Source organism: Carcharodon carcharias, chromosome 14, assembly GCF_017639515.1.
Source record: "Carcharodon carcharias isolate sCarCar2 chromosome 14, sCarCar2.pri, whole genome shotgun sequence".
Lineage (NCBI taxonomy): Eukaryota > Metazoa > Chordata > Chondrichthyes > Lamniformes > Lamnidae > Carcharodon > Carcharodon carcharias.
In genome coordinates, this window is record NC_054480.1 from 27,198,833 (window position 1) to 27,213,528 (window position 14,696).

Genomic DNA, 14,696 nt, shown 5'->3' on the forward strand with positions numbered 1-14,696 from the left:
GAATCATTTACATTTTCATCATTCTGGTAATGTTTTATAAGTTTTAACTGTACTGGCAACTGAAACCATTTGAAAAGACTGGGGCGGATTTTCACTAGGCAGGAACGGGGAAGTAGTAAGTCACGGACAGAATTTTTCCTTTGTCACACTTGACCCGAATGGGAGAAAAATTGTGCACGGTGACATCGGACGAGCGTCCTGACGTCATCGCGCTCTCTCGTGATGTTTCGCTCAGCAGGCATGCATGAGAGGTGGCAGCACGCCCGCTGACAATTAAGAGGCCTATTAGGACCCGTAATCAATTAATCAATTAACCGTTTGGTTGGCGGGTGGGCGAATAGGCCAGGCGGCCTTTGCATTTTTTGTGAAACCTCATTCATGGGCGGGATGAGGTTTCAACCAGTGATTTAATAAAATGTTTTAAAACTCATTTTTAAAATGCCCCTGCTCATGTGACAGAGTCACAAGAGGGGACATCTTTTCCTTATTTTTCAATTGTTTATTTTTAATGTTAAAAATCTTCAGCTCCCTGAATCTTCAGCTCTGTGCCTTCAGGGAGCATTCACTGAATGCACCCTCGCACACGTGCTGACTTCCATGCTCGCCCTCCCCACCACCAACCCAGGCAGCGCTGAGCGTTGCAGCACGCAATTCACGCTGGCTGGCTATAGCCAGTGTAAAATTGCGATAGGAGCCCAATCGCGGGCAGCAGTCCGTTGCGTGGCCCGTCTGCTGCGCCCGCATGATGAAAATGGTAAAAATTCTGCCCTAAGTGTTGTGAGGCTGACTTTAGATGAAGGCCAACATCTCATTTGCCTTCCCAATTGCTTGTTGCACCTTCATGCTACCTTTCGTGACTTATGAACAAGGACACCCTTTCGACACCATACTTCACGACCTCTCACCATTTAAGAAATAATTTGCCTTTCTGTTTTTGCTACCGAGGTGAATAATGTCACACTTAATTACATTATATTCCATCTGCCATATTCTAGCCCATTCACTTAGCCTGTCCAAGTCCTCTTGAAGCCTCCTTGCATCCTCCTCACAACTTTCGTTCCCACCCAGTTTGGAGTTATTAGCAAATTTCTAAGTATTACAATTGGTCCCCACATCCAAATAATTTACATAGATTGTGAACAGCTGTGGACCTAGCACTGGCCCTTGTGGTACCCTACTAGTAACAGCCTGTCGTCCTGAGAATTATCCATTTATTTCTGCTCTCTGCTTTCTGCCTGTTAACCAATTCTTAATCCATACTAGTATATTTCCCTCAGTCCCATGTGCTCTAATTTTATTTACTAACCTCCTGTGTAGGATCTTACCAAAAGCCTTCTGAAAATCCAAATACATCATATCTACTGGTTCTCCTTTATCTATGCTACAAGTAATATCCTTAAAAAACTCCAACAAGTTTGTCAAACATGATTTCCCTTTCATAAATCCATGCCAACTGCCCAATTTTACCATTCTTTTCTAAAGGTCCAATTATTACATCCTGTATAATAGATCCTAACATTTTCCCTACTACTGACTTCAGACTTACAGGCCTGTAGTTCTCCGTTCTCCCTCTTCCTCCCTTCTTAAAATAGCGGGGTTACATTTGCTATTTTCCAGTTTGCAGGAACCTTTCCAGAATTTATAGGGTTTTCAAACATAACCACCAATTCATTCACTATCTCTCTAGCCATGTCCTTCAACACTCTGGGATGAAGCTCATCTGGTCTAGGGGATTTATCAACCTTCAATTCAGTTAACATTTCAAGTACTACCTTGAGTGGTGGCCTAGTTGATACTATTGATAGAGTTGATCAGCAGACACTTCTTGGGTGGAAACTTAAAGTTTATTTACAAAGAACTCAGCAGCAATCACATGTGTGCTTTCAACTCAAACTCCATCTCTACTCTACTAACTACTGCGGGGGCCCACGCTACTCTCCTATTGGGTACTAAAGAACATGTGATCTTCTTTAACAAGCATTATTCTTAAAGTTATATTACACACTAAATAAAACCCTAATTACTATATACCTCTTTACTAATACTAATTTCTTTTAGTTCCTCAGTTTCACAAGGCCCTTGGCCGCCTAGTATTTCTGGGAGATCTTCTGTATCTTCTTCCGTGAAGACAGATGCAAAGTAATTGTTTCGTTTTGCCGCCATTTCCCTGTTCTCCACTATAAATTCTCCTGTCCCCACCTGTAATGGACCCACATTTGTCCTAGCTAATCTTTTTGTTTTCACATTCTGAAAGAAGTTTTTACAGTCTGTCTTTTTGTTCCTTGCTAGTTTGCATTCATATTTTCTTAATCAGTTTTTTGATCCTCCTTTGCTCGGTTCTAAATTGCTCCCAATCCTTAGGCTTGTCAATATTTCTGGCATCCTTTTAAGCTACTTCCTTTGATCTAATGCAATCTTTAACTTCTTTCGATAACCACAATTGATTTACCATTCCCCTTGGTGCTTGTGCCTTAGAGGAATGTATATCTGTTGTAGACCGAGTAGTATTTCTTTAAATAGTAGTCATTGGCTGTCAAATTTTTCCTCAATCCACCATAGCAAACTTGCTCCTCATACCTTCATAATTTTCTTTCTTCAGATTTAAGACTCTAGTTTCAGAATAACCATATCACGTTCAAATTAATGCAAAATTCTATCATATTATGGTCACTATTTCCCAAAGGCTCCTTTACAGCAAGGTTATTAATTAGCCCTTTCTCATTACACAACACTAGATCCAAAATAGCCTGATCCTAGTTGGCTCCTCAATGTACTGCTCCAGAAGCCTATCTCGTACACACTCCAAGGGGAGGATTTCCCCCTTGTTGGGTGGGCCTGGGAGCAGCCATACAATGGTCCACCACCCGCGTTCAAGCCCTGACTGTGATTTCATTTGCTGGCTGGCCAATTAACAGCCAGCCAGTGTGAATTGCACGCTGAAACACTCAGTGCTGCCTGGGTGGGGGTTGGAAAGGAGGATGAGCACGGAAGTTAGCACATTTGCGCGGGTGCGTTCAGTGAAAGCTCCCTGAAGGTACATAGCTGCCTCAGGGAGCTGAAGATTTCTAACATTAAAAATAAAGGTTTTAAAATTAAGGTGAACATGTCCCCTCATGTGACTCTGTCACACAAATAAGGACATGTTAAAAATGACATTTAAAAGTTTTTATTTTATTTTTAATTAACGTCGGAAACCTCATCCTGCCCATGGATGAGGTTTCCTCAAAAATCCAAAGGCCGCTTGGCCTTTTCGCCCACCCACCAACAGGGAAGGGCAGGGAAAAATTCACTTTAATTAATTTATGAATGGGTTTAACAGCCCTCTTAATTGTCGGTGGGCACACTGCGGACTCTCATGTGCGCCCACAGACCAAAATATTGTGCAAATGCACAATGACTTTGGGACGCTCACCTGACGTTATCACGAGCTATTTCATGCTTGTGCCTCCACACTAAGCTGAAAATCCAGCCCCAGGATTTCCTCCGCACAGCATTTGTGCTGATTTGTTCAACCCAGTCTATGTGTAAATTGAAATCATCCATTATCACTATATTCCCCACGTTACAGGTATCTCTAATTTCCTGATTTATACATTATCACTACAATGTGGTGGCCTATAAACAACTCCCATCAATGTTTGTTGCCCCTTTCTGTTTTTCAGCTCCACTCAAACTGATTCTACATCTTGATCCTTCGATTTATGGTCCTCTCTTACTAAAGTACTGTTCTCATCCCTTATTAAGAGTGCTTCCCCCATCCCCTTTTCCTTTTTGCCTATCCCTCTTAAATGCTGAATATCCGTGGATATTCCCAATTTTGTCACCCTGTAGCCATGCTTCCACAATGAATCATTTACCTCAATTTGTGCATTCAAATCATCAAACCTTTTGCAAATGCAACATACATTCAGCTAGTGCCTTTAATTCTGCTTTTTTAACATTATTCTCTATTCTGATCCTTGCCATTGCTTTGTCTGTCTTCTATTTTTGCTTTCTACTTTCTACTTCCGTTTACCAGTTTGATTCCCTCGAATGTAAGCTCCCCCTGCCAATTTAGTTTAACTCCTCCCCAACAGCACCAGCAATTGTCCCCACGAGGATGTTAGTCCTGGTCCTGCTAAGGTCCAGCCTGTTCATCTTGTACAGGTCCCACCTGATGCAGAACCAGTCCCAATGCCTCAGAAATCTGATGCCCTTCCTCCAACACCAATTCTCCAGTCATGTGTTCAATTGCTTAATTCTCCTTTTTCTATACTCATTAGCGCGTACATAGGACTAGAGGTAACCATGAGATTACTGCTTTAAAGGTTCTGCTTTTAAATCTCCTTCTAGCTCTCTGAAATCTGCTTTCAGGACCTCATCCTCCGTCCAACCTAAGTCATTGGTACCAATGTGGACTACAACATCTGGCTGTTCACCCTCCCTCAGAAGAATGTCCTGCAGCTGCTCTGTGACATCCTCATCCCTGGCACCAGGGAGGTAGCATACCATCCTGCAGTCATGTCTATGGCCACACAAACACCTGTCTGCTCCTCTAACTAATGAATCCCCTATCACTATTGCTCTTCCTCACTTCTTCCTCCCCTCCTGTAAGATGAGCTGCCCACAGTGCCATGAGCTTGGCTTGGACTACACTCCTTCAAGAAACTAATGCCCTCAACAGTATCCAAAACAGAAAAAAAGATTAGTGAGCAGGTCCTCAGGGACCTCCTGCACTAACTGCCTGGTGTTACGAAAGTATGATAACCTTCATAATATTTTGGCTGGTTTGTTATAAAGTAGGTTGATGGGTGTGAGTGTAGATGGGTCTGTCTGTGTGATTTAATTACGTTTGGAGTCAGCGAGACTGCAAGCTTGGAATTATTAAAAGAAGCTAGGTATAGAAAAGTGTTTGAAATGCTGAGTAAACATGGATGCTGGCTTAGCATGTAAGGTGTGAAGGGAATTTGCATTTTTAGATAAGTGAAGGGATTGTTTGGATTTCAAAGGGATGTTAGTCTGTTTACAACTAGCCAGATAAGCAAGGCTAAGGAGTGTGTTTATTTTTCCCAAAGGTTACTGACAATATTGGCAACATGAAAGTTTTTATATTATGGGAAAGGTACTGTTCCAAAGACATATGGAACAATAGAATTTACATATTAAAGAGAGAGGAATATATATAAAGGGGAATAAAAGGCTATGTGAGGTGAGGGCCATGTAAGATCTAACAGGAGTGTGTGAAACAGCCTTCAAGAAGCCTCTAGCCGTTAGTGCATAAGTCTGTTATGTCCAGTGGCTGAAGTTGGAGAATACTATTTGGAATTCCACAGTCAAGTGGGTACTGTGTTTAACTTGCTTGTTTTGTTTTAAATCTAAAATCTATTTTGGACTGTTGTCTTAAAAGGGGTGTGTAACTGGGAGTCAGATTAATTAGGAATTTTAGGATTTGTTATAGCATTAAGTAATTGTAGTCTTAAGTATGTGCTTGAAATCTTTTATTTTGTGAATAAATATTTTAATTTAATTTTTAACATCTTTAAATGTCTTAGTGGACTCTACTACTAAATTCAGTGCACACACCTTTTCATAATAAGTACAAATTGCAAAATCATTGTGATAGCATGACCAAGTTTCCCTTGCGGATTCGGTCAGCCTGGCACACATCATCTGCCACATCACAAAACTGGTTCTCTCGGGCTGCCTGGCAGTCACCCATTCCCTTTCTGCCTCCATGCTCCTAGCCTAATGTGTGACTACCTCTCTGAACGTGCTATCCACATAGCCTTCAGCCTCGCAGATATGCCACAGTGACTCCTGCTGCGCTCGAGCTCCGCAACCCGAAGCTCAGATTTCTACAGCTGGTGACACTTCCTTCACACGTGGTCCTCTAGGTCACCAGTAGCATCAACAGCTTCCCACATAGTGCATACATTCCACGTGACTGAACTGCTCCATCATGTCTTAACTTCACTTACATTAACTTTATTTTACTTTGGTTTGCTTATATTAATTGTACTTGGCCTTAACCTAGTAAACCTGACAACTATTGATAGATCTTACTAGTTACTGATAAATCTGACTGATACATAACACACTTTACACATTGTAATAAATCTTTCTTAAAGCACCTCTTTCCCTCATGCATTGAATTCCCATGTGAACCTAATTCGCTACTCACTCGGTCTACGTCTCACTGTCACTATCAGGCAGTTCCCTGTTTAACAAGGTAATCTAACTTCTTTGAAGGTTGTTAGTTTTATATCAGAGCCTGACTCCTAATCTATATTTAAATCTGAAAATGACTTACCAGAACTTCCCACATAAACCTAATTCGTTACTCACTTGGTCTACGTCTCACTCAGGCATCATCTCCAGACTGTGTGCCCCTAACGGGCCGTGCACATTGAAAGCCCCATTCTTTTATAGACCCTTTGATGAGTCACTAGCTAATTTAGCTTCCTGCTACAGTAATTAACATCAATTGAACCAACTATTTTCAGCTGATTGAAAGATAACTGCCACTAGCAGGCAGTTCCCTGTTTAACAAAGTACAGTCTAACTTACTTGAAGGTTGTTAGTTCTATGTCAGAGCTTGACTTTTAATCTATAATCTATAAACCTGAAAAAGACTTACTAGAACTTACCACGTGAGCCTAATTCGCTACTCACTCGGTCTATGTCTTACTCAGGCATAGTTTCCTGATTTTTTGCCCCCTGGTGACTTTACTCAGAGAAATACTTTAAAATAAAAGCTTTTGTGGGATCAGGTAGATCATGAATAGTCCTCCTGGCCCCACAAAAATCTTGTATCCACAACCAGCCCCTCTGCACGCGTATGGGAGCTACTGGAATTCCTGTGTGTCTTTCTCCTGAATGGTGAGCTGCCTATGACACTGGTTCAGCATCACAGCTTGCCGTGTTGATTCAAGGTTCAACCATTGAAATGGTTCAGGTCTCTTGCAAGGACATTGGGCAGGCAATGTGATCACACCTCCTGCCACCTGCCTAATGTTTCCCCAAAGTTAAAATTGGCCCCACTGTATCTGGGACAAAAATACAGTGCACTTGGGAATGGTATCTTAAATCCGAACCAAGGCACCAGATTTTCCTGTCAAAATAACAGGGAGACTAATGGCACTTTTACTGTTATTTATGCATAAAGGGTACAGCAAGCTCAGGCTAGGAGTAAATGCATGGTTAAATACCAATACCCAAAACTTGGGGCTTGAATTTTAGGCCATGCTGGGGCTGGGATCAGAGGTGGGACGATTCTAAAAATAGCCCCACTGGTCACTGTGACAGTTCCCTGCTCCATCCCACCCAGAAGTCACTTTTGTAGAGGTGAGATGGCCACTTAAGGCTAACTGAAGGAAGCTGACTGGGATTTTCCAGGTCTCTGCAGGTAACAGGGGCCAGTTAGACTGCTTGGAGGCCTAGATGCTTGCTGTAGCAGCTGCAGCAGGCTGCCCTGTAGAGGTGCTCCCCCACCACCCCTCTCCCTAAACCCAACAGTAGTGGCCCTGCTGCAAAAGCCATTATTTAATTTAAATTTATACATTTGGAGAGAAGATGCCTCCATTTTGCAATGCCCTCTCGTACCTTCCATTGCAGCCTGCTGCTCTCTCCAAGCTGCAAGGCCTCTCTCATTGGTCCTCCAGCTTTGAGAACCTGTCCGCCATCCTTAATTGGATGGCATTAAGCCTGCCCTTTGACCAGTAATTGGCTGACTCGGTGAGACTCACAATGCCTAACTGCTTTCCATACAATGCGGGTACACAATGAGCCTGACAATGGGGTTCAGACACCTGAAGGGAAAATCCTGTCCGAGTTGCACCACTCTGTTGTTAGCTTTGAGAAAACGGCATCTTACCCACCGCCTCAACACTGAAATGCATTGAACAATGTGAAGCTGCTGCATTTGCTTGATAGGTACAAACTAAATTCACCACAGAAAGTTAAATCTGATTAGCACAATCGCAAGTACTCTTTAAGTTTGCAATAAGTGCTAATGAACCTGTTGGAGATTTTAAAAATGCCAAGTTTAAAATGTAAAAAAAAACTTTTTGTTTATTTTTTCTCCCTTAATTCAATCTTCCTTTCTCATTCTTTATTTCTCTTTCTGCACCTGGTTTGATTTACTCCTTTAATTCACCCTTTTACTCTGTCCTTGGGTTTTTTTCCCTTCCATCTTTCAATCTGATTGGTTAAGGAGGGTTGCCCTGTTCACTCTGGTCCCCAGATATCCTGTTTCTATCACTTTCAGCCCACACTTTCAGCAAATTTGCAGGAAAAATTGCTTTGAGTTGAAGGGTGCAAGGACAAATTTAACTAAAGGTGGATGCTGTTAGATACCCAGTAACAGCAGCATCTGACCTAATATACCTTAAAGATAGGAATCTGTACTTTCTATCAGTGAGGAAAAGACAGTTTGCTTGTTAGAAAAATATCAACCAGCAGGTGGCAACATCCCCTATGGTCAGGACAGTGATTTCATTTCAAAGAGTAATGGGAAACTTTGTTGCAGGCTTCTGTTGTTCTACAGAATTTTTAAAATTCACTGTTAAAGGTATAATTATTAAAGAATATTTTCAACTGGCTAATGAGAAAGTAAAATGATTTTAAAATTTCTTAAGGAGATTGAAAGCAACAATAGCTCGTATTTATATAGCACATTTAATGCAATAAAATATCCCAAGGCGCTTAACAAGAGTGTTATTAATAAGAAATTGTGACACCGAGCCACAGAAGGAGAAATCAGGATAGATGACCAAAACCTCAGTTAAAGGTTTAAGGAGCACCTTAAAGCAGAAGAGCGAGGTAGAGAGGCAGAGAGTAACCTGATATTTTTAAAATCTCCAACAACAGGTTCATTAGCACTTATTGCAAAGTTAAAGAGTACTTGAGATTGTGCTAATCAGATTTAACGTGCCGTGGTGAATTTAGTTTGTATCTGCCAAGCAAATGCAGCAGTTTCACATTGTTCAGTGCATTTCAATGTTGAGGCGGTGGGTAAGATGCAGTTTTCGCAAAGCTAACAACAGAGTGGTGCAAGTCGGACAGCAAGGACAGGACTTCCCCCCCCAGATGTCTGAACCCTGCTGTCAGGCTCATTGTATACCCGCATTCTGTAGGAAACAGTTAGGCATTGTGAGTTTCACCGAGACAGCCAATTAATGGTCAATAGGCAGGCTTAATACCATCCAATTAAGGACGGCGGACAGGCTGTCAAAGCTGGAGGGCCAATGAGAGGCCTTGCAGCTTGGAGAGAGCAGCAGGCTGCAAGGGAAGGTATGAGAGGACATTGCAAAATGGAGGCATCCTCTCTCCAAATTTAAAAATTTAACTTTTTTTAAAAAACTCATTCATGGGATGTGAGTATCGCTGGCTAGGCCAACATTTATTGCCCATCCCTAATTGCCCTTGTTCAAGGCATTGAAGAGTCAACCACATTGCTGTGGGTCTGGAGTCACATGTAGGCCAGACCAGGTAAGGACAGCAGATTTCCTTCCCTAAAGGACATTAGTGAACCAGATGGGTTTTTCACAACAATCGACAATGGTTTCATGGTCAGCATTAGACTTTTAATTCCAGATTTTTTTGTTGAATTCAAATTCCACCATCTGCCGTGGCAGGATTTGAACCCAGGTCCCCAGAGAATTACCCTGGGCCTCTGGATTACTAGTCCAGCCATCGCCTCCCCTCCCCATTAAATAATGACTTTTGCAGCAGGACTACCACTGTTGGGTTTGGGAAGAGGGGTGGTGGGGGAGCACCTCTACAGAGCATCCTCTCTCTAAATTTGTAAATTTAAATTGCAAGAGGAAATTCCAGAGCTTACAGCCTAGGGACACATAGTGGCACATAGTTGCCACAGATGATTAAAATCAGGGATGCGCAAGATGCCAGAACTGAAGGATCACAGGGATTTCGAAGGCTCGTAGGGCTGGCGGACAAGACCATGGGGAGATTTGAAAACAAGAATGGGGATTGTAAATGGGGCCGTTGTCTAACTGGGAGCTAGCGAAGGTCAGCAAGCACAGGGGCGATGGTTGAACACAAGATTTGGTGCGATCCAGAATAAGAACAGTAGAATTTTGGATGAGCTCAAGTTTATTAGGTTGGAAGGTGGGAGGCTGGCCAAGAAAGCATTTTAATAAATCTAGAGATAACAAAGGTAAGGATGAGGGCCCCAGTGCTAGATGAGCTGAGGCAGGGTGGGAGTCGGGTAATGTTATAAAGGTGGCAGTCTTGGTGACGGAGCAGATGCGTGGTTGGAATTTCATTCTGGGGTCAAACACAACATGGATGTTGGAAATGGTCTGGCTCAGCTTCAGAGAGTTGTCGGAGAGAGGGCTAGAAATGGTGATCAGAGAACAGAGTTTGGGGTAGGGACCAAAGACAATGGGTGGGATTTTCACTCCCAGCTGTGCCACGATCTTCCGGTCCTGCCGCAAATCGATGGACTTCTGGCTGGGGCACCTCCTCACCCGCGGCGTGTCCCACCCACAACAAGGCCAGAAATCCCGGCCAATACTTCAGTCTTCCTAGTATTTAGTTGGAGGAAATTTCTACTTGTCCAATATTGGATGTTGGACAAATAATGTGACAGTTGAGGGGTCAAGAGAGGTGGTAATGCGATGGAGGTGAGTGTTGCCAGTGTACACATGGAACTTGATCTGTATTCAGTTGATGCTGCTGCGGGGCAGCATGTAGATGGGAATTGTAGAGGAGGGGGGTCAAGGATAGATCCTTGGGGGTCTCCTGACGTAATGATGCAGGACCAGGAAGCAAAACCATTGCAGGTTATTCTCTGGCGTACTTGTGTAAACTGATGCTGTGTATTCAGATGATGCCGCCAAGGGGCAACACTGTTGAAAAATTGAAGGGGGCCAAGGAAAGATCATAGCAAGTAGGCATAATGCTCTTCTTAGCTTCTTGAGCTACCAGCATTTTAAATATTGGCAGCTTGAGTTGATATAGCTGCACAATTGTCACTCACCTGCTGTTGACTCTGTTTCCTCATCTGTTTGACAGTGACTGATGCTTATTATTGTGTCTGTAACTGCATTGACTTATAGGCATACTATTAGAGGGGTTGGGTCAGCTGAATTATGAATTCAATTCATAATTATTTAAAGAAGCTTATAAATTGACCAAAGAATATGATGAATTAACAAAAACAATGTGTCTTCCATAAAGGCAGGCAATTGTGAATCGATAGACTTTATAAGATGTTTATAGGCATTAATAAACTAAATCCAAAGTGCTACTTGAAGGAAAGCTGAGTCAATGGTTAGAAGAGGGCAGAACTGAGAAGTCAATTCAGGACAGATAGCAGGAAAAACTTCACAAAAAGAGTGATCAATGTGTAGACTCAACTTGCAGGTTTGGTACTGCATCAGAATACTCAACTTCATTCAAGATCCAGCTATAGATTCTGGTTCACGTGTGAAAAAATATGCCAGAGATAGATTTAGTTTGCATGGCATTCAGTGGTATTAAGGTTTTGTAATGTTATCACTCTGGTAGCTAAACGCATGCTCTTAACCTAGAAAATGTGATCTTGCTGTGTTGAGTTTTCTTGGATGGAAATAAGTGTGATATAAATCTTTTGTCTTTTGGACACGAAGGCTGAAACTGGCTGAAACTGTCTGAAACCATCAACAGGCCGTATTTTAAAATATATGGAAATATTGAATACCAAGTTGTGGAATGTCTGTTCAATTTACCAGTGTTTAGTATACATTGGCAATTTTACAACTGTGCATGGGGTACAAAACTATTGTTTTTTTGCCACAACCATACGCAAACAATGACCCTAAGCATTAAATTGTCAGTTCTGTATTGTTTTGTTTTGTTAATGAGTCAGAAAATGAAGTGAACTCTAGTGAGAGTGAAATCTTCATCCTATTGATGTGAATACTGTAATGGTGCCCAGTTGATAATTAGGGTTAGTCTAATCGAATGGCTTCATCAATACCAGGACTTTACAGTCTCCTAAAATAAATGATAGAGGTGTTCCTATCCAGGCTCCAGGGTGTCCTCTGCAGTTTCTCAGTAGTTAGCCTCAGATTTGCAAAGGAGCTATAAGGTGTGATTGTCTGGCCTTTGGGATGTGACTAATTAAGATTGAGCTGAGCTGACATTGTCCTATTAGAGGCAATTGTCTATTGGATTCCCAAGCAATAGAGTCCTGGTTCTCTTATTGTCAGACCTGCAGTGTGGTGTAAAAGACGTGTGTGGAGAGCAAGCACTAAATAAGGGAGAGCTTTAATATTCCTTTTAAGATTCAGGCTTTCTCAAACGTATTTGAAAAGAAAGGCTTGCATTTATAGAGCGCATTTCACCATCTCAAGATGTCCCAAAGGGCTTTACAGCTCAGGAAGTACTTTTGACATGTAGTCACTGCTGTCATGTAGGAAACACAGCCACCATTTTTTGCACAGCAAGCTCCCACAAACAAAAACGACCGGATAATATGTTTTTGCGATGTTGATTGAGGGATAACTTTTGGCCTGGACACTTTGGATAACTCCCCTCCTCCCCTTTGAAATTGTGCCATGGGATCTTTTACCTAAGTGGACCTCAATTTAACTCCTTGTCCAAAAGACAAAAGATTTATATCACATTGCAACAAACTGGAGGCAAGAATATAACAAATCTGTGGTACACTGGTGAAATAGCACTATTTGCAGAATCAAAGAGGCTCTACAAAATATCTTAGATCACGTAAAATCTACAAGTTTAGAATATGGATTGAGTAAGAACACCAAAAAGACAAAAACAACAGTAGTTAGAAGGAATGCATTAGAAGAAACCAGAGTGAAGATTAAGTTGATGGTGTCACATTAGAACAAGTAGATAAGTTTGTCTATTTAGGGCAAATGATAGCAGAAGATGGTAGATGTGATGCTGAAATTAGAGGAAGGATAGAGATAGCCAGAAATAATTCTGTGAAGATGAAGGATATGTTAACAACAAGGACACTCAAACTTGTAATAAGGAAACACTCATAAGATGCTACATTCTATACACCTTCCAGTATGCCTCAGAAACCTGGATAATAAATAAAGATATGTAGAAGAAAATAAAGCCCTTTGAAATGTGGATGCTAAGTCTTATGCTAAAAATACCATACAAGCCATAAGACCAATGGAGTGGTAAGTACAAAAAGAACTCTTAAGAAGTGACATCCAGAAAAGAAAATGTCAGTATTTTGGCCATTTGATCAGAGCTGAGACGTTGCAGAGGGCAAAGTGGAAGGCAGCAGGAAGAGGGGTCGACCTAGGCGTAGTTGGATGATGGACATCACAGGAGAGCTACAATGGATGTGTGAGGATGGTGCGAGACAGGAGAGCGTGACATACCATGACAGCAGATCTCCTGGTGGGAGTTGCTACAAGCAGCAACAACACAATTTTTGTAGTTATCAAATCCAAAGTAACCCTGCAATAGGATATGCTGAGGAGCTGACACAAGGACCAATATTCCATTGTGTGTCATCACTTCATGACCTGAATAAACACAGCTATTTAAAAGCTACCTGTTGGCATAAGACTAGCACTTCCAGTTAACAGAGGGTGTGCCTGCAAAGCTGTACTCCTTATATGGATTTGATCCTCTGCTTGCCTTTAAAAGAGAGAGAACCACCAAGTTCAGTCTACTCTGAATTCAAAATTGATAAATTTAAATGGCAGAATAATTCAATTCTTTTTTACAAAAATATGCCTTTGAGTTATTGACAGTAAGTAATATTTACAAATACATATATGATTTAGTTCCCAGGAAAATCATTCCTGCCATCGAGTGGAAGGGTTACAGTTCCACAAGGAGTTACCAGAGGAGTGGTTTTCCAGATCCCCATCCCTTTGGTCAGCTACTAGCTGGATGCAGCACTGGCTTGCATGAGATGTTAGGGGAGCAGGATTCAAGTGTTTAGAGGAAACTCTGAGCTGCCGGTGCATATGGCAGTGTAATCTGGCATTTGTGATTGAGGTGACCTAACTCAATATGTACCTTCAGAGTTCGGAATCAAATTGACAGACTAGAAAATGCAGTTATAACTAGGGAAGAACTCTGAGCTAAATGTAAAATCCAAATTGGATTGATTTGATTTTAATTAGGAAAATTTAAATTTGGGCAAATTTGGAGGAGTTGGACAATTTCCTCACCAAGTGGTCAGGTTGCCATGTTTTGCTATGGTGTGATCAGCACATGGCAAGTAAAGTACTAGGACAATCGAAAGTCTTGCAAGTTAGGAAGGACCCAAATCTGAATAAATTGTCTGACGTTTAAATGTTCCTGACACGTACTCCTGCTGCCAACACATCTACTTTATTCAATGTGGCGGGTGGCACGCTTCTGGCTGGGAATGTCAATGTGCTACCCCACATTGGAAGCATATAGCATCTGAAAAACAGGCACTGTGTGGTTAATTTTCTAGACCCTAGTTTCATGGGAAGGCTCTGGTTGTAATGTTGACTTTTCATGGAAACATGAGCCCTGCTATCAGAGCCATGTGCCAATTGTCACAGGCAACCAATGTAAAGTGGTTTAAAGCAATTTTGGCCATTGCATCACAGATTTCGAGATCAGTGAAATAAATTTCAAAAACATATTCACAAAGATGATGCCCCTGTCAAGTTTCACATTACTTTTATCCAGTTAGAAAATTTTTGGTCTGCATGATTTAATAGCCTTTAGTGTCAATTAAA

General features: G+C 41.7%; 1 protein-coding gene across 1 annotated transcript in view; it reads right to left on the reverse strand.

The window, feature by feature from the left end:
* Nucleotides 1-14,696, reverse strand: part of LOC121286902 (disks large-associated protein 4-like) — a 251,826-nt gene that overhangs the window by 176,441 nt on the left and 60,689 nt on the right. The window contains exon 3 of the mRNA XM_041204135.1: nt 2,032-2,051. Within this exon, the coding sequence (XP_041060069.1) occupies nt 2,032-2,051 (20 nt within the window). The remainder of the gene's footprint in view (nt 1-2,031; nt 2,052-14,696) is intronic.